Source organism: Plectrocnemia conspersa, unplaced genomic scaffold (assembly GCF_051122295.1).
Source record: "Plectrocnemia conspersa isolate PC_06_02 unplaced genomic scaffold, ASM5112229v1 ptg000005l, whole genome shotgun sequence".
NCBI classification, from domain to species: domain Eukaryota; kingdom Metazoa; phylum Arthropoda; class Insecta; order Trichoptera; family Polycentropodidae; genus Plectrocnemia; species Plectrocnemia conspersa.
The window spans coordinates 31,840,870-31,861,948 of NW_028277169.1; the positions used below are offsets into that span (position 1 = coordinate 31,840,870).

The window sequence follows — 21,079 nt, forward strand, 5'->3', positions numbered from 1 at the left end:
CGTCCTTAAGCGGTAAAAGAAACAATATGTTAATATTAAAATAACTAGTCAGTAAATAAATAAAACGAGTTAAAAAAAGTTATCTATTTTACCAACAATGTTTTTGGTATTGATAATTGTTATACCTATATTATATTAAATAGCACGATAATACTCTCAATTATATCATGTAAGAGATTATTATCAAAATAAAATAAAGCTAGATCATGCCTAGTGACATTTATTGATTGTAAGCAGTAATAATAGTTGAAAATGAATAAAATAGATTTGAGTCAGGTGTCTGTCATATTGCAACAAAAGGTTGGCAATAGATAAATAATCTAACACCTCAAAAATATCTTTTCATGTAACAAAATAAAAGTATTTCATACTTAATCATAAAATTTATGAAAATGTGATCAAAACATTTGGATAATATAAAATAATTTAAAAATAAAATCCATACATAAATTGGAAGGATAGCAACACCCAAATTCCATTGTTTAGTATTGGAACTGAAATATGACGAGGAGAGCAAAAATATATATAATGCAATAAAAATTTACGAGCGGAAAGGGTTATATGAAAGAAAAACCGATTTTTATTCAATATTCCACTAGTACACCTTTGATGTTTAACAAATTAGCCAAATTTGCCATCCGTTATAGTCGTCGGATACAACGAACGACTTTAGAAGTGATATTTGATCGTAGGTATAATAAATATAAGATAACCAAAGCTGAACAACATCCATCTCCGTTGTGGATTTTGGTCGAGGGCGGTTCGACGCGGGTCGGCCGAAGATAAAAACGGCTCTGATAGGTTACGTTCGAAAGCTTCGTCGCCACGACGAGGCCGGCCACCCTGGCTGCATCAGACTGTCGCCGCTGACGCAGAAGCGCACTGGCAACATTCAAACGTCAACATTCCTTGCAGCGATTTACAATTTCACGATCAATCGCAATCGATCAATCGTCACATGATTGACGGTTTCAAATGATGTGCGCTTGATGCTGCGTCAATCGCTATGACTCATTCGGTTTGTTGCGCCGTCGAAGGAAGTCAAATTTTTCTGATACATTCCCAGACTGATTTTAGTACCTGCCGATCCTTCAAGATGATTTTGGACGCATATATGACATTTCATGCAATTACTCTTGCAGTTTTACTCAGAAAAAATGAAAAAAATCAGACGTTATGTATTTGTATTTCATACGTCATATTTATGATAAATTAAATTTTCCCCGAAATATTATATAACGAAACATATCTTGTCATTTATTATCTAGATAAAGTTATTTTGCGAGTAGTTTATCTATATAGTTTTTAAAACTAGTCACGTTGTTTCTATTATATAATATTATTATATAATAGAAACTATTATATAATATTATTATATAATTTATCAATAAAAAATAAAGATTACTTTATATTAACAAATATTTGTATTTGATTATTTAATATTTATTTTATCTAATAAACTAACTAAGATTCTAAACATTTGAAACAAGAAATATAAACGAGATTTAATTCAAAGTGGTTTCATATAAGTATTATATTTACAAAAAATATTTATCGTCCGGCGGCAATAAAACCTTCGTATTTTATTTAAAACATTAAATGGTCATTATTTTAATAAAATAGTGTTTTATACGAATAGGCCGTATCAATAATAACTTATTCCACTCAGCAAAATACAGAATCTACAAAATATAAATAAAACTAACACATTTCCGAAAGAGAGAGAGAATAATTATTATATATATATATATATATATATATATATATATATATATATATATATATATTTATATATATATATATATATATATATAATATATATATATATATATATATATATATATATATATATATATATATATATATATATATAAATTGTAATTTACGCTAGAAAGAAAGATTGTGTACTATTCCACGTGGGTAATATAAAACTGTCAATGAATCGCTTGGGTTCAGAATTGAATGTTTAGTTCCTTGTCTTCTGAGAGTATTTATTAGCTATTATGTATTTGATTTCTTTGTATTTTTTAACGAAGGATATGACTTATCTATTGCCATTCAGAAGAAGAATAGTAAATATTATGTAAGCAAAAGACACTTCATGTTGTCTTAGTATAATAAAATTTGGAGAAAAGATACTTATTGTGTATTTGGTACCAGTGACCGGCGCGAGCAAAATTGTTATAGAGTTTAAAAAAAATAAAAAATATTATTTGGCTCTCATACATAAGTACAATGCAGCTAAACTTCGGTAATTACGTTATTATATGTTTTATTAAGTTTAATAGAGCGTCTCGAAATGTGTTAAGTAATATCTGTATTATCTTTACACGTGGCGGGGGTTAATTGTCAGGGGGGTTATTTGTCAAGGGGTTATTTGTTCGGGGGGGTTAATGTCCAGGAGGGTTTTAACGAGGGGTTATTGTCCAGGGGGTATATGTCCAGGAGATAGTATCCTAGAACCAGTTGACAGTATGCCAAAACGGGTTGCAGCTATAATTAAAGCTGGGCGCCAGTCAACCACACGCTGGAGTTTTTCTTTTTGGAGAGCGGGGGGACTACGCTTGAGGTTAAAACCCAAACCCTTAAAGGGATTGATCTCTCGGGCGGCCATCTGAGGTAGCAGCGCGAGGCACTACCTATGACGAACAAAGCATAGCAGAGTAACGCAAGCAAAGCCAAAGGGCTCAAAGGCCGAGGCTACAACTGAGGCAGCATATACACAGCACCCGTAAGATAGTGCTTAGTGTTGAACTACATAATTTCATCCGGAAAAAAACAAAGGATAAATCTAGAAAATCTTACTCACTTAATTTTAACGAAAGGAAGTATGCCTCATCCTTCTCTTTCATGTCAAATAGTTAAATTAAGGTGTTAAATAATTAACAGTTAATACTGTAGATATGTTAAGTAATAAGGTGTTTGATATTGAAAAAGATAATCAAAAGATAAATTTCTGATATTGAAAAAAATAATCTAAAAAAAATTATATATAAATGATAAGATGAAAAAATTTTATATTACTTTTTATACAAGTCTTAAACAGAGCACATCGCTAGCTACTCAAAAACTATTTTGTGACTGATCTTACTGAAACTACAGTCGAGTGGTGTAAGTTCATGATTGTTTTTGTACATCACATTACATATTTTCACAACCATTTCCTACAATATTTATTCCTCATTATTTTTCTTAGTCTTGCTTCATATCGTAGTATATTATCTTCAGTTTTACTATCATTATTATAGAAATATGATATCTTGATACATACGAGGTGTTGAGAATATCAGGGGCCAACTCTTCAAGTTTCAACACAAAACTATTAATGGCTTATAAAATGAGAAATAATCATATATTGCAAATACAATATAATTAATAGATATCAAATATTGGACACAGTTCAAAAGGTAAAAACATTTTTTCATCATTTTCGACATCACATCCACCTTAGTAATCACCATGAGAAAGATTTTATAAATAATATTGTGTATCTTCTGTTAAATTATTTAGTTCCTTTAGTTTCTGAAATTTTCGTTTTAATTGTTGTGCTTTATTATTTAGAATATTTTTATCTTTAGGGTCTATGGTGTAATATATATACACACCCATATGTACATATATTCTTGACCTTGGTTTTTGTCTCTTTTCAAAGTTGAAGTAAGCCGCGACCATGTCAGAAGGCTCAGAGAGTGCCCAGTTCGACGAGGAAACCATACACGAGGCGTTGGCTGTCAAGAATGAAATGCCGCCGAGGGTTTTAAATGACATCAGCTCCTACAAAGTGGTATGCATGTTAATTGAAGAAAAGCACTTTTTACATTTAGTTAAGGTGACCAGACGTCCTCCTTTGAGATGGATTGTCTTTCTCAAAATTTGTGTCCTTCTTATATCTTCCTCTTGCTCTTTGTTATCCTTGAACCAAAAATTCTGACCATCTGTAGTAATTTCTCCTCTTTTATCCTCATGAAAAATGTAAAAATCGGAGATGGCCTTTGAACTGAAATTTAAAAAATTACATTTTTTTAGCTCTATGCAACAATTTGACTTTAAACAAAAATTTTCGAGATATCTTTTCTTTAGTTTCTGCATCAATATCTTTATTTATCCTTCATGAAAAAATCCGAAATGATCTTATTTATTAGCTCCCTCAGTAGTTTATCATCTATATATATGCTTTTATTATTTTTAGCGTTATGCTATGATATTTTTAAAATCTGGTCACCTTAATTAGTCCATGTATCAAATCGGGAAATAATATACTTTGTCCAGAATTACGAGTTGGCTATATGGCAAGAAAAGGTGTTGGTACAATGCAGCGTCTGCAGTTTTGTAGTGTCTTAAAACGAATTAAATTAAAATATTTTCTGAGAATTGCTTCCCTTCACCATATACCAACCAATATGTTTGCCTTATAAAATAACGCTTATGACAATATCGAACAAATTTATTGCCAAGTAACCCAAAATATATCTTATCTTTCTTATGGACGGAGTATAATAATTGATGATAATATTTTCCTATGCATATTAATTTGAATTTTTATTTTAGTGTATAATCGTACAGCCATCAGTCTCCATTTTTACGAATGTGAATGTAGTGTGATCACTTTTTCATAGACCGATACTAAAATATTATCATAATTTATTAACAAAAACAGAACTCAGCAAATAATTGGTGCAAATTGTGCTTCTGGTATTCGAGGCGAAGTAGAAGATATTTATTTGACGAAAATATCACAAAACTCACTTACGTAAAAAAATACTCGAAGTCGTACGTGTGTATTTTATTTATTTGGTTTAGTGAAATCTAAATTTCGGAACGACCAAGAATATTATACAATAGCACAAAATGAAAAACTTAAAATATCTTTTTTCGTAAGTTTCGGGTCACATGTCTAGAATAATTACTTATTGAATAAACATTTTTGTACATATATTTCGTAATTATCCACTTTGGAAGTAAGGCTTTCACTAAACGATATATCGTAGATAGGGCTAAACAATAACGCGATTGGTTATAAATTAGCTTTATCTCCCATTCATCCAAACATTCTCGAAAGACCAATATAAAGGACGCGACACTTGGGTCACATTACCAATCACTCTTGCATTTATGACACGTACTCGTTTGGCAAATCGCTATTCGCTGACTTTGCCCGATAAGTTTACTGCCGTCATTTAGCAAATTATTTTTAAAAAGCATATTGGCCGGTTAAAGGAATCTCTTAATAGCAAGCTTATTCACGAACAATTTGGTTCCCGCGAACATCGTTCGACTACGCACCAACTTAAGAGACTAACAGAGCACATATCTGCCGATTTTAATATGAAAAAAGTTCTGGTCTTTTATTGCTAGACATGACCCATGAAGAGTGAACAAGGGCATAACATTGAATAGAAAGCGAACGTTAAATACCTAGTTATACACCTGGACTCTAGACTTAAATTCAACAAACATATAACAACTCCGGTCAAAAGGGCTTGGCGCCATTGCGGCTCTAAAATCAATATTTAATAGAAAAAGCGCGATTACAATAAAAAATAAAATTCTAGTCTATAGACAATTAATCAGACCTGTTTTAACTTACACATGTCCAGCGTGGAGTAACGCAAGTAATACTAATTTTAATAAACTTCGAGCTATCCAAAATAAAGCCATAAAAATAATTGGTAATACACCGTTTTACACTAACCATAAAAAACTCCAAACCAGATTTTTAACTCCTACCATTAAAGATTATTGTTATTACTAAACTGAAAAATACTATAAAAGTATCTCGCGAGATCATGCAAACCCAATAATAACAAGAATCAGTGATTAAAAAAAAAACTTAAATTTAAATACAAACATAAATTGCACATATTGCTTTTATGCAGTTAAGCCTACTGCTATGTCATTAGTTTTATGCTTACAGGATTATGTTTATTTAATTTTGTATGTATTATATTTTATATATTGTATATTTATGTAATTTTTTTCATTTCTCTTTTCTTTTTTAAATTTGTAAAAGGTTATATGTATTTTTCCTTAAATTTAATATACTTACGGATAGTTTATTATTTTATTGTATAACTTAACCAATTGTATACAATGGAAATGGTTATGAACCAGAATTGTGCATTTAATGTCTATTGCTATTGTACCTATGTAAATTTTTATATAAAAAAAATGTTGCGGGTCCAGGGAGGACAGCGCCTAGTAAGATAGTGCTTAGTGTTAAAACGGTAACGTTGCCAATGAGCAGATTTAAGCAAGCTACTGTTAATTACAACATTGGGTCAAGTAATAAGTGGAAACCATTGTTTAAAAGATATGGTGAGAAGGTTTATAGGGTTCGTTTGATAGTTTTGCTCCCTGTGGTTTGATCAAATTGATTAGGATGTAATATTTTTTGTGATTTTTTTAGCTCGGAGAGTGCGAATCTGGTTATAAGAGCACGGAGAATATTCAAGATTTTCAAGAGCTGCGTTCACAGTGCTTGGCCGAAGAAAGGCTGTTTGAAGATCCTGACTTCCCCTCAAATAACAGAAGCTTGTATTTCAGCAAAACGCCCGACAAGCACTTTGAATGGCTCAGACCATCGGTAAGCCTATTTATATAAGTATGTATGTAAATTTAATTGCTTTAAAAATAAATATATTTCGGATATTGGGTCAATATTATCTTGTATAGAATACTTAAAATGATAAGATAGTAATATTTTTTATAAATTTCAATATTGCAATCTTTTCATAAGCGAATTTGACTCATGGAATTACAAAATCAATACATATTATATATTCGTAGTTATCAAGAATTAAAAAATACGGTTCATGCATATATTTTTATGTTAACAATAAAAGGTATCAAGATTGTTTATTTTAATTTTAAAATAGTACAGCATTAAATATTGAAACTTTAAATATGTACGAATTTGTTTTTCAACACCATATCACAAATACATTGTTCCATAACATCTGTATTTTTAACCCTTTGTTTGACGAAATCCGATATATCGATCTAGAATTTTATTATTGAACAAAGTCACATATATTTTTAATGGACAGTCGAGTATTTACTTCAATTGAAAATAATAATTTTTTCTGAACATGAATATATATATTTTTATTATGTATCGGTATTTAGATAATAATCCTAAAAGGTTCGACTTGTAAATCGGTATTTAGATATTAATCCTAAAAGGCTCGGCAACCAAAGGGTTAAACCATGTTTCCATTGAATTTAAGCCATCCCGAATCTATCTTGAAGACATTTTCTGAGAACTTCAATGAAGGATATTTTTAATATAGTGTTGATCCAACTATACTAATCTTCATTATATGTTGATACTTCAATATTATTTCCATTGAAATTTTATCTATTCTAATGTCTTAAATAAAATAATGTTCATAGGAAATTGCTAGTAATCCTCAACTGTTCGTCGAAGGCTTCAGCAGATTTGATATCCAACAAGGAGAACTCGGTGACTGTTGGCTTTTAGCAGCCACCGCCAATCTAACTCTCCATCGAGAGTAATTATTAACTCCTTATAAATAATTAACTTCTACATAATATATAATAACAATCAAAACTTTTTTTGTAGATTGTTCAACCAGATCGTCCCCGATGATCAAAGTTTCGATGAAGATTACGCCGGCATTTTCCATTTCCGGTGATTATTCAAATCTAATTTATATACTTAATTTGGAGGCATGCCATAATAACGGTTATCTTACCACAGATTCTGGCAGTATGGAAAGTGGGTTGATGTCGTTATCGACGATCGTCTTCCGACGTACAGTGGAAGGCTCGTCTTCTTGCACTCGTCCAATAAAAACGAGTTCTGGAGTGCCTTATTCGAAAAAGCCTATGCCAAGTGAGCTTCTTCATATAAATGTATTAATTATTATCAACATGTATTAATATTGAATCTGTTTAGACTTCACGGATCTTATGAGGCGCTCGTAGGCGGAAATACCTGTGAAGCTATGGAGGATTTTACTGGCGGAGTCACCGAGATGTACGAGATGAGCAAAGCATCTCCAAATCTTTTTGCTATATTATTGCAAGGATATCAACGTGGCTCCCTAATGGGATGCAGTATTGATGTATTTTAAAAATAATTTACATTATTTAAATTGAAATTTTAATACATTATTATTTCACAGACTTGTCAGAGAAGCATGGAATCTCAAACACAACAAGGTTTGGTTAGAGGACACGCTTATAGTATCACTCGTGTGTGCTATGTCGATATTGAAACATCCGAATGCAGGGTAAAGACTCCGTTGTTGAGAGTGAGAAATCCGTGGGGTAATAAAGTCGAGTGGAACGGATCTTGGAGTGATCAGTAAGTTTTTTGCGAACTAATTGCTCTTATATATTTTTTAACTTATGTTTATTACAGATCATCCGAGTGGGGCTTAATACCTGAATCTGAAATGGAAGAGATTGGCTTGAATTTCGACGCAGATGGTGAATTTTGGATGTCTCATAATGATTTTCTGAAATATTTCTCAAGGTAAATATAAATATAAAATTAATATGATTTAGATTTAACCAAAAAAATCCATGGTTAGTCAAAAGAGTATAATTTCACCTAAAATTAACGGAAAATAAAAATATCACTTTTGAATTAAAAAAAAACCTTTTAAGCACTATGCTCCCTTCTTAATGAAGGCGTTTTAGTTTTGCTTAGTGAACAAGAAGTGAACGTCACACTTCCATTTTTACGCATATATATTCGCGCGTGCTAGAGCCGAGTCACAAGAATAAAGCAGTAGACGTCGCACGAAATACGATTGTGTGTTGTTTTTGTTTCTACCTTCTTAATGAATGAAAGATAGAAAGCTGAAATTTTGCACAGAACTTTATTTTGACGTTCTTAATACGGGCTGAAACGTCTTACGACTGTCCGCTAGCCAAGATATCAGAGGTCAAAGGTCACAAAAAAATCCGTTTTGTTTTTTTGCAAATATCTCGCTTCCTATGCATTACACGTCATTAAATGTTTTACAAAACTTGTAGAGAATAAAATTTTAAATATAGGTTCTTCTTATTAAAATAACCAGCAGTTATTTTAAACATTTATTATTCAGAATTTCTAATCCCTAACATACTTAAAGGGTACTCGATGGTCGTAGAATATTGGTTTTACCTCAACCAGGTGCAAACAAAGATGCCCTGAATTTTTTTTGGAACAGTCTTATCACTTTCGCTTCGCTTAGGAATTTATTCATCAATTTTGTGAGTTATTTATAATTCTTGAGAATTAATTCTCTTTATTAAATTTAAAATTAAATTTAATAATAACCATAATATTTTTAAACATGTGACATAAATAGGTGCCCTCTACATATTAACAAATCTTGAAGTGGCGCACAAAAATATTTTTCTTTTTTTAATTTAAATATAATCATAAAAAAAATGGTTAACCGAATCAAAAAAGCTACTTTTCAAACCCATTGGATCATATATTATAGAAAATAATATTATATAATATAAATTTGGTATGTGAAACTATAATATATAATTTTATTAAAATATAGGGTTGAAATCTGCAACTTAAACCCTGATTCATTGGATCTCGATGAGACTCCATCCGACTGTGACAAGAAATGGGAGACGAGCGTTTATGAAGGAAAATGGGTCAGAGGTAAGACTGAAAAGCCTATAAAATATTTTACTTACATTGCATAAATAATAATTTCATTTGTTTTAGGTGTAACTGCTGGAGGTTGCATTAATAACATGAACACGTTCTGGCAGAATCCACAATACACTCTCATTCTAACCGATCCTGATGAAGACGACGATGAAGATCTGTGCACAGTTATTGTGGCGTTAATGCAGAAGAACAGACGTGCGCAGCGCTCCGTCGGTTTGGAGTGCTTGACTATTGGTTACGCTTTATATAAGCAGAATCCAGAGGATCCTAAACCGCTGCCAATGGATTTCTTTAGGAATAACCCTTCAGTAGCTATGTGCCCGACATTCATCAACTCGCGACAAATCAGCTGTCGGTAAGTTTATAGATCTTATCTCGGTAAACCACAAAGATCTTATGATAATTGATACATTGTTTCAGTTTTAAACTACCTCCTGGCCAGTACTGCATTATTCCGAGTACATTTTACTCTAACGAAGAAGGCGAATTCTTGCTGCGTGTGTTCACAGAGAAAATGAGCACTGTTGAGTAAGTGTTTTAAAATTAATTTTGCTCAAAAACTAATAACTTAAAACATCCTCCATATCCTCCATTTTGAGCTCTTTAAAAATTGACAGATCGGTTCTCTTTGATATCCAAGAGTATCCCTCGCCAAAACCATGTCTCAAAGACTCGTTTTAATCACGAGTATTAAAGAAATAAAATGATACTGTGATCACTTATGTGATTCTGATTAATATAATTTGGAGTTAATTCAATATATGTTGATCTATGTGCTTTTTTTAATGCTAATTTCTAGTTGCAATATTTATATTTTTAGAGCATTAAAAAATTTAGATATTTCAATTCAGCTGAGAGATAATAAATAGATTTCGTTATATATTATATAGATCAAAATTAATAATCATTTTTTATTGTAGAGAGAACGACGAAGATATCGGAATGGGAGATATTGACGATAGGGTTCGTATATTTAACTATTCAAACCTTGGATATATTGTACTTTTAAATTATTTACAATTATATTACAATGATTTAGATCAAGGATGAGCTTCCTGAAATGCCATCAGAGCTTGAAGATCCAGTTAGGCAATTCTTCCTGAGCTTGGCCGGCGACGACGAAGAAGTCGATTTGTCGGAGCTAAATGAGATCCTTGATTATTCGACGCATGGTTATTATTAACTTTTTTTTATAATGTTACCTGTTTTTTTGCATCGTTTGACATACTTTCATGTCTGTCTCCTGACTGAAGTTGTTTTTTGTTGTTTTGTTGCTCGTTATATAGTTTCCATTTTAGATAATAATTCGGGTGAAAGACTGGTTGCGGATTTCAATAAGTTGCATAGCTTCAATCTGTCCTTTACATATCGCACTTCTATTGAAATTCTTGTCTTGATCACAAACACTAATTCGATTGAAATAATGTGACCACATGAAACTCAAACCATTAACAATTTTGCTTGGTTGTAGTTTGCCATTAAATAATTTTATTATAAATTATCTAATATATTTAGACATGCTTTAGGATTAGTTTCAAGTTGTAATTAATTTAATGCACTAATGAATTAACGTTATTATTATATTTCTAATTATACTATATTATAAAATGTAATACATAGTGTTGATTAATTTATAATTTTTGTTCAATCTAATTTGCATCATTATATTTTTTTTAATTTTAATTAAATTGATTTAATGTTTTAGTTTTATGGTCACGTTGCTAGGATTTTGTTGTACCAGAATTTTATGTTTTCGCAAAATTGGCATAATATCAAGATTTATGATGATTAGATTTTCTTTTACGCCTGGTTCATATGAGAATATTTGTTCCATAAGAGTGTCTCAGTCATCAGCAAATGCTGCTATCTATGAAGATCAATTTTAAATATCTAATATCTTATATTACACACTAGATACGAGTTGATCAAAAGTGTTTACTTAATTGAACTCTTAACTAATGATATTTAAATTTATTTTAAAGTGTTTTCACTTATATTATATCATCACAACAGCCAGTGCATGGCCGTTTTCTGACAAAACTAAAACTAATTAATTGGCTTTCCACCGATAATATGTTATTATATTTTATTCATTTTTTTTAACTATCATGTAACACTGACTAAATTAATGCCAATTTGCACAAAATAGTACCTTATAAGTGTTAATTATTATTCTTAAATTTGATCATAGTTAATTATGTGTTGACTATCCTTTAAAATTGAGAACATAACTAGACTGACTCCCATAACTGACCCTTAGGATCAAACTGGACTGAAGCTGTCCAACTGAACCAACCAGGTAGAAAGAGGAGACGAAGGTTCTGCGCATCATCTGGGTCCTCATACTTTATACATTACTTTCAGATGAATAATTATCACATCAATAGATGTTCAAATTTCCTTAATAATTAAAACTTCTCAAGTGTGAATCGTTAATAATGATCTATATCTATAATTTTGCTAAGTTACCATAATGTGAATTGTAATCGTTGTATATGCAGCACCGAGAGATTGTCAAAATATTTTGTTTTTTTTTAAAGCACAATGTTTAGTTACATAAATTAATGTACTAATGCACTACTAACAATATAAATTCACATAGTTCACTTTAGACATGAACTTGATTCCTACCCTTGCTATTGCCATGTAAGTTTAGACGATTACTCTTCCACACCTCATGTTTAATACAAACAAATATATCTGTTACAGTAAATGTGTGTTTTCCAGTAAACTTATATTTTCACTATTATAAATATAATTTTCACTGTTTCAGTGAAATCATATCTGAATACATTTTCACCGGTTGATATATATTTCTACTAGTGAAAATATAATTTTCAATTTTCTTTAAATGTCTATTGAAGCGTGTGTGTGTGGGTGTGTATATACATACATATATATTTTATTAGATCCTTTATTGTTTATTTAATGAAATATTTCGGAACGGTAATAATCGTCTATTGACACACATTTTTAAATAATTTATGAGATGACTATTACCGTGAGACATCTCCGAATCATTTATTTATAATTATATATATATGTATGTATAATATATACAGATAGACCAAAAGATACTTTCACATAAATATTTATTATACCATCAATAATTTTATTGTTTGATCTATTTTATATATTATACGAATTACATGCAAACCATTTAGTTTTATTCACATAGATTAAAAGCATATTGACGATCTCTCATTGACATGAATGTCGCTTTTGCAATGTTGTCTGCATAATTAATGATTTCATCCTAATTAATTTTGTACTAGAAACTCACGCTCAAGGATTCTCTGAAGATGCGTGCTCTATAATGGTCGCAATGTTAGATAAGGACGGCTCAGGCAAGCTTGGATTCGAAGAGTTCAAATCTCTTTGGTTGGACATTCATAAATGGATGGTTTGTATAGTTTTTCAACAGTGCTATGATGTATTTTAATGAACTGTGTTTCAATGTATGTTTTATATTAACTTTTAGGCCGTCTTCAATCTGTATGATCCAAGCGGTACTGGTAGCATACCAGCTTCTAGCCTCCGCGTTACTCTTAATTCATCAGGATATACACTCAATAATCATATTCTGAATTTTTTGGTTCAAAGGTATGTGTGTTATATATTATTTTATATTACATGTGCCTATTCAAACAAAGTCGGAATAATACTTAATAAACTCTTAAAGTTTTTTAACATTCTATCAGTGCTGAGCAACCTTTAATATAATAGCATATGTCAAATAATGACATGGGGAGAATAACCCCACATAAACCGATCTTTTACATCAAGAATATCTTGAAGAAAACTCCTTTGCGTGTCTAATAAAATGTATAAAAACTCTTGTCAAAAATTTTTTTATTTAGCACAGTCGAATTGAGCAGCAACTATGCCCCTAATTTTTTTGCTGTTCCCAAGAAATTTAAAAAATTTAAAAAATGTTTTTTATTTATAAAGGGAGAAGTACCGAAAAAGCGTTAAATTTTTCAATTCTGTAAAAAAAACAAAGCCATATGTTACACACGTTAACATATAAAATATGATTAAAACTTGGTCTAAGTCTTGAGGTCAAACAAAAAAATATCTCCAATTTTCCAAAAAAATACTAAAAATATATTAACATGATAACAGAAAATTATTATAAAATAATACAATAACAATTTTATAAATGTACATCATTAATCTACATCACTCAAGACACTTCACCATCCATTTCAATGTATTCCACCGTTATAGTCTGATTTTAAATATTTATAAAATAATGAATTGGCAGGATCTTGAAGGTATTTTGTTAACCTTAATAAATCAGAAGCTTTCAAAGGTGTAATTCCATCATATTCTTACAAAAAGTATATTGTAGTGAGAAGGTCAATATTTTTCGTAATTTTAAATCGATTCCAAGGCCCAGAAAAATTGTAATGCCATAGTTCCTCTCCTTTTAATGAATGATCAATTTTGTAAATCTGAATTTGCCTAAATTTGAAATGTATACCCATAGAAGCTATAAAATATGGTTTCAAAGTATTTTCATAGAATAAAAATGTTCAATATCTGTTTTTTCTAGAATGAAAGTTGTTGATGTTTTTCAAATAATTTTGTCCCAATTTTTGGTATAATATTTTGTTCCTTCAGGCAGGTAATGATTTAAAATCAAATGATAACTATTATTGTATAAATACTAAAGTAATGCTGATTTTTTCTAAAAAGGTATTAAAAATCACAACTGAATCATTCAGATGACGATCTGCAACTGATGTACTTTTTAAATTTAAAATTCAACTGGTCAGTTATTATTTGTACATATTGCACACTTTTTATTGAGTAATGTAATATATTAGTATCCCCTCGACATTTAAAAAAACGAAATTATGTTTATGAAAAAAAAAACATAGTATGCACACACAGACTAGAGAAAATCTGTTTTGTGTATGCACGTGATGCGTTTGCTCTTGTGTTTTTGAGGCGTTTTTGTAATATAAGCTGCTCAATTCTCCTGTGTAATAAATGGGTCGTTAAGGGTCTACATTTTCTAGAATTATACATACATATATCATCACATTTTATTTTCTTCTTAAAGTTAGGTAGAATTTTCAGAACTACCAATGTCCTGAACATTCTACAAATGTTCAAGACATTGGTAGTTCTTCATACAAAAGTGATATTTTTGCCTTCATTTTTTTTGGTGAGAATGGTGGTTTTGCAATTTTGTTTGTAACGCAACCTGTAGAGCAGGTCTCGGCAACCTTTTTTGGCTTCGGGTCAAAATAATTCAAAATGAGACTATTAAAAAGAATATTCGGGTCAGTGAATATTATTGGTCCTAACAACCATATATGTGGTCTAGTCGTGACATCGTAACACGTTAAAAAAAACGATATTTGCAGAACTGAAATAGGTCACTTCAAATCACCAAACGGGTCACTTGGTGACCCGCGGGTCATAGGTTGCCGAGCCCTGCTGTAGAGAATGCCTAGCTCTATCTATTTCGACAATAAAACAAATTTCGAAAAAAGTAGACGTTGCCACTTTTCATGCAAGGTCTTCGATTCTATTCTGATCCAAAGTTGATTTAAATTCTGACCATTTAATTTGTTGTCTAAAAAAATACACAGTAACGCAAGAAGCGCCTCATATGAGCTATTATATTTATGTTTGTAACAGAGGCGGTCGGTGAAATACTTTCCCTCTCGATCGCTCGCGTGTTAGTAACTAGAGTGAATGAAAGGTAAAGGCATGCACTGCATGCCTTTATCTCTCATTCACTTTAGTTACTTAGCACGCAAGCTATCAAGAGGGAAAGTATTTCACCGACCGCCTCTGGTATATATATACGAGCTATTTCGTCTCTGGAGAAATTCATTACAATAATTTTTCAATCGCGAAATCATAACTAGTATATAAACACGTCCGGGGGAAAATTGGTTCACACATGTAATAAACAAATCTTTTTTTTCAAAAATTAAAAAAAAAATTGTGTAATTTTAATTTTTAATTAATAACCTAACAATAACGTCAACATATATTAAGATTTACACTTGTAAATATGCAACATAATTAATCATTTTTATTTCAGATATGGTTTACAGGATAGATTTATAGCTTTCGATGATTTTATAATGTGTGCTGTTCGCTTGAAGATTATAATCGGTAAATGAATATAAAATTTATTTTTAGTTACAGTTTTATAGCTTTTCTTAAAATTAATTTAAAATTATTATTTCTTTCTATTCCACCTCAACAAATCCTCTTATCCAAATTGTAGAGAAGAACGAATCGCTTGAGAACCTCGAGAGAGATTTGGAAAACTGGGATTCTCGAAGTGATGACAGAGACGACGAGTGATGAAATCACCATTACAGGTATTGAAACAATAGATAATCAATCACCGTCACTAATTGTCTAAATAGGGCTAGCTTTCCTCGATTAATACGAACGATTAGCGCAATTCACTATTGCAATATGATGTCTATTGCAGCTTTCATCAAATTGAGAGAGATAATCCAATGTTCACGCCATCGTTGGATCATTTCACTAGATGAGAAAAAAGGGAACCTCATTTGCAAAACACAAATAAAATGTGTACTAATAAACTAATTCAAGTAACATATACCAAGCCATTAAATTCAATCATGATCGATATATTAATTAAGTGAAATTGATTGAATTTGTATGATCGGGTATATTGTTGTATTGAAATAAATATTAATTTTATCGTATAATTTTCAGACTCATTTCATGACTATACGAATTCGCCTCGCTCTACAAATGTTACATTCACTCTGGAAGATTGGCTGAGGAGAATTGTCTATTCCTAATTTAAAATCGTATTAAAAATATTATAAGGTCACAACAGTATTTAACTTTATGTTTAAATTTTCTTGAATTCCTTAAAAATGTTATCGTTGTATTGTATAATATTGTAAAGTGAAGTGAATCGTTATCGTCGATGTATTGTGAATTGAGGAGAAAAATACATACATGTATTATTCATTCATATAAATAAATTAATAAATGTTACATTACAATTACTAATTTATTAATTTTGAAAATATTTGTATAAAAAATTATTAACAATGTCACTCTTTTGAAGCTTATGTTCTAAAAGCTCAATTTGTTCAAATTTTTGGGGGAAAATGTTTCAAATAAACATAGTGCCTATATATTTATAGATTGTGTTCATTTCACACAAGCTTAATTTTTGTTATATGTATAAATATTAATTATAATGCCGTTATTTTTTTACATACATACAGTAGCGGCTACTTAAATAAGACACTTTTTACAAAATCATTTTTTGGCTCGTTAATGTATAATTACTGCATAACAAAATATGGGGTTCGAAAAAAATGGTCTAAAGCTCTAAGGCCAACGCAAATGATCTTGCGGGCCACTTTGGAAATGCATTATAGCTTCGCAGGCCACGTATAAAATTATATATCCCCATATTAGATTTAGATACACTATAGACATTATTTGGAGTGAAAAATTGTCTATAGTGTATTGGCCATTATAAAATAAATATATTTTGTAGTGAAGTGGGGGTAATTCTGTCGACTTGGCCAGCTTCGAGCACTTCCGAACCTTGTCAGCATTTGTTCCGAGTCAAAGGGACCAAAGTCGGAGCTACTCTTTCAAATGCGAGCGGTGAGATACTTCCCCTTTCGCTCTCTCGCGTGTTAAGTGACGAGAGTGAGAGAGATAATGGCATGGTGGTTTGCATACTGAGATAGAACTAGTAACTAAGTTCTATTTCATTTGTGGTCAATGTGGTCACAAGTGTAAACAATCTGTTTTTTAGAACTACTTCAGTCGGAGCCATGTATTTGGGACCCAAATAATAGAGGGCACAAAGACAAAAAAAGTTCCACGATGCCTGGGTGCAAATCCAATTAATAAATAAAATTCTGGTGGAGGAATTAAAGAATACGAAAGATTCCCCTTTTACCACTTACAGGAGCTATAATCGGAAAATAGCATCGTCGCTAAAATCTGGATCATATAGTTTTGATTTTTTAATGTTCAAAACACGCACATAGTTATAATACGCAAGAGCGCACAGCTGCCGCCTGTACGTCATCCATGCCAAGAAGCGCATGGATGACGTACACAAAACAAACCTGCAGCTTCAAGGTGCCACTAAAACACTAATTAGATGTAAAAATACTTTGTCCTTATTTATCGAAAAACTTGATCTTCTCCATTGTAACCTTCTGATGAGAGAATTTTATCAATTTCCCGAACTATTATCTATAAAGGAAGATATAATATCAGAAGAAATCGAAAGGTTTAGTTGCCATATCTGTGAACTTAAAATTGATATGAAAATAAGATTCAAAGACATATAATTGGATAATAATTCTATTCACCGCAAATTTGGATGAGGTCGATATAATTTATCGAGAAGAGTTATTGGAACTGAAATATGACGAGGAGAGCAAAAATATATATAATATAATAAAAAGTTACGAGCGGAAAGAGTTATATGAAAGAAAAACCGATTTTTGTTCAATATTCCACTAGTACAGCTTTGACATTTAACAAATTAGCCAAATTTGCCATCCGTTATAGTCGTCGGATACAACGAACGACTTTAGAAGTGATATTTGATCGTGGGTATAATAAATATAAGACAACCAAAGCTGAACAACATTCATCTCTGTTGTGGATTTTGGTCGAGGGCGGTTCGACGCGGGTCGGCCGAAGATAAAAACGGCTCTGATAGTTTACGTTCGAAAGCTCCGCCAGGATAACCAGCAGCCGGTACCTGATAGCGGCAGCAGAGGAGGACAGAAGATCACCACGACGAGGCCGGCCGCCCTGGCTGCACCAGACTGTCGCCGCTCGAAGCGCACTGGCAACACTCAAACGTCAACATTCTTTGCAGCGGATAACTTACCCTTTGTTATTTTTAGCAAATTCAATTACTCGCTTATAACACTGATTGGTAAATTGTAATGACAATACATTTACTTTAATTCGATACATTTTAAATAATTAGTATTCAAAAAAACTTATTCCCCTTTTAACATGTTAGCTCTTTTATTAGAAAAAATCAATAAGCAAAATATTTATTTAAAAATATTAGGATTTTTATTAAAAATATTAGCAGCCTGTTTTTAAATTAAATATACTGATGACATGTTACCATTGAGCATATAGATGGATTTGCTTATGTGTATGCATTTTAAGCATGATTTATGTGGCGTTTTTTTAAACATGAAAACAATATTTTGAGATAAGCTGAGAAAAAATTATCATTATCTCAAAAATATCAGTTTGTATTTGTGTTAAAAATAACAGCTTAAAATACAATTTTGCATTGTTAGTGCTATTTTTCACAAATGAATTGCATGTTTTAAATAAATATATAAGTCACAATCACAAATTTTTCAAGTCTTATAATTAGTACTTTGAAAAATTTCAGTCAAGCAAAAGTATTTTATCTACATTTTAAAAACACTTGTTTTCCAGATTTATTACGATAAATGATAGGTGTAGAGTATCGGATCGCGCGGACTAGTTATGTTTAGCATAAAACGATAAATATGTAATAGTGTATGATTTTTAAAATCAGCGTAATACTCAAAGGGCAGCAACGTTATCTTGTGGGGGAAGAGGCATGTGAAGGGATTATTCTCTCTTGAATTTGGCTACAAAATACATATCATTTAATGAAATACTATAATTATTGAACGACCACTGACTGGCCAGTGTATGCCCCTCCTCCTGTAAAAAAGTTGAAATGACTTCCCTGTCAAAGGGTTAACTCCTTGAGTGCTAAACAGCGACATATCTTTGTTTGGCTCAAGATCCTAATATAAAAATGTTTTTGATAGAGTTCGGAATATTACCCACTCCATCCAAATGGTTGCTACAAACTGACAAAAACCCGCCAAACCTCAAATTGTACTGCCTGCAGCGTTAGCTACTACAAAAGGCATGAGAATATAGCGTCAACAATAGGGAAAGCGATATCCTCAATACGAACTGTGGGGACTTACACGCACGCACGCACGCACGCACACACACACACACACACACACACACACACACACACACACACACACACACACACACACATATTATGTAGTTTTTAAAACTAGTCATGTTGTTTCTATTATATAATAGAAACTATTATATAATATTATTATATAATAGAAACTATTATATAATATTATTATATAATAGAAACTATTATATAATATTATTATATAATAGAAACTATTATATAATATTATTATATAATTTATGTAGTATAATATACATATATATAAAATATTATATAACGAAACATATCTTGTCAATTATTATCTAGATAAAGTTATTTTGCGAGAATTTTATCTATATAGTTTTTAAAACTAGTCATGTTGTTTCTATTATATAATATTATTATATAATAGAAACTATTATATAATATTATTATATAATTTATCAATAAAAAATAAAGATTACTTTATATTAACAAATATTTGTATTTGATTATTTAATATTTATTTTATCTAATAAACTAGCTAAGATTCTAAACATTTGAAACAAAAAATAGAAACGGGAGTAAATTCAAAGTGGTTTTATATAATTATTTGTAAAAAATATTTATCGTCCGGCGGCACACAGTAGCTGGACAAAAATCAGAATCAGACGTCTAGGATTTAAAATGGTCTCAAATTACAATTTAGAGATGTGGCAACAAATAAAACACAATTTTGTTAATCCTACTAAATTTATATGGATTTTAAGAAAGTTTTTATGTGAGCAAAATGTTTTATGCTGCTTTTCTTAGGCAGTTTTCGCAACAAAGAAATGTAGGGATCAGACGACATTAATAAATATTTAAATAAATCATAATTTGTGCGAACACGAGAAGTTTTTAATGTGTGACCTAATCTGACCTTCCTAAGTACTTTATTTTTGCCCTCTGAAGCCTCTTCAGACATTTGTCCTATTGGTATGACAGAATGTCTTATTATTTCTGCTCCGTGTATCAGGATCTTATGCAATGTAACTGGCATGTTATACCACGGGTATAGGATGAGATATAAGTCTCGTATTTCCAAACAATATTGCTTAAATTTGTCCGGGTCCATTTCATAGCCAGACGCTATTTCTGTAAGAATAGTACCGAGGCGATAAATTAAATTTTCTTTGATACCGGTGATACGAGCCGTTGCTTTAAAATCGTGAAAAACGCCATTGCGGTGTTCCTATCGTTGCTCGTACCAAAACCTGGCTAAACTTTGTCTACTATGAGACTGAATTCTTTGAAGTTACCCTTTATTTCATACTTATTCTTCTTAAAAATGTCTTTATTTTTCTCTGATCTGACTTGCCACTCAGCTATTTCCATTCGGTAAGTAATATGCAATAAGCATTCCATTGTGCGGATATAAGCATGCAGGCTAGATATTCCAAACCGGTACATATTTTCGTCAGGCTCTCTCA

The 21,079-nt window shown here is 31.1% G+C and overlaps 2 protein-coding genes across 4 annotated transcripts in view; one reads left to right on the forward strand and one right to left on the reverse strand.

Annotated features, from left to right (window-relative positions):
• The window catches only part of LOC148235436 (deubiquitinase DESI2), a 74,444-nt gene that overhangs the window by 34,195 nt on the left and 19,170 nt on the right, over positions 1 to 21,079 (reverse strand). The window contains exon 1 of one of the 2 annotated variants that reach the window (XM_088186992.1): positions 18,405 to 18,503. The exons of the other annotated variant lie outside the window; for it this stretch is intronic. The gene's annotated coding sequence lies outside the window, so the exon portion shown is untranslated. Of the gene's footprint in view, positions 1 to 18,404; positions 18,504 to 21,079 lie in introns of those variants that run through there. 2 annotated transcript variants of the gene reach the window in all.
• Positions 15 to 15,997, forward strand: LOC148235438 (calpain-B-like). 2 transcript variants are annotated; one of them, XM_088186975.1, is made up of 18 exons: positions 2,838 to 3,111; positions 3,653 to 3,784; positions 6,407 to 6,583; positions 7,393 to 7,511; positions 7,583 to 7,651; positions 7,721 to 7,855; positions 7,919 to 8,087; positions 8,148 to 8,329; positions 8,387 to 8,500; positions 9,528 to 9,634; positions 9,701 to 10,001; positions 10,067 to 10,174; positions 10,567 to 10,609; positions 10,686 to 10,818; positions 12,922 to 13,049; positions 13,128 to 13,249; positions 15,714 to 15,787; positions 15,903 to 15,997. In XM_088186975.1, the coding sequence occupies exons 2-18, from the start codon at positions 3,671 to 3,673 to the stop codon at positions 15,980 to 15,982; spliced, it is 2,175 nt and encodes a 724-aa protein (XP_088043101.1). In that variant the 5' UTR covers positions 2,838 to 3,111; positions 3,653 to 3,670; the 3' UTR covers positions 15,983 to 15,997. The 2 variants fall into 2 exon arrangements, with proteins under 2 accessions (XP_088043104.1, XP_088043101.1); XM_088186978.1 differs by lacking the exons at positions 2,838 to 3,111; positions 15,714 to 15,787; positions 15,903 to 15,997 and adding an exon at positions 15 to 688 and having other exon boundaries at positions 13,128 to 13,579.

Coding starts and splice junctions, on each gene's coding strand:
- LOC148235438 (XM_088186975.1), top strand. CDS start 3,671: ATGTCAGAAGGCTCAGAGAGTGCCCAGTTCGACGAGGAAACCATACAC. Junction 3,785..6,406: donor ACATCAGCTCCTACAAAGTG/GTATGCATGTTA, acceptor TGATTTTTTTAG/CTCGGAGAGTGCGAATCTGG. Junction 13,050..13,127: donor TGGACATTCATAAATGGATG/GTTTGTATAGTT, acceptor ATTAACTTTTAG/GCCGTCTTCAATCTGTATGA.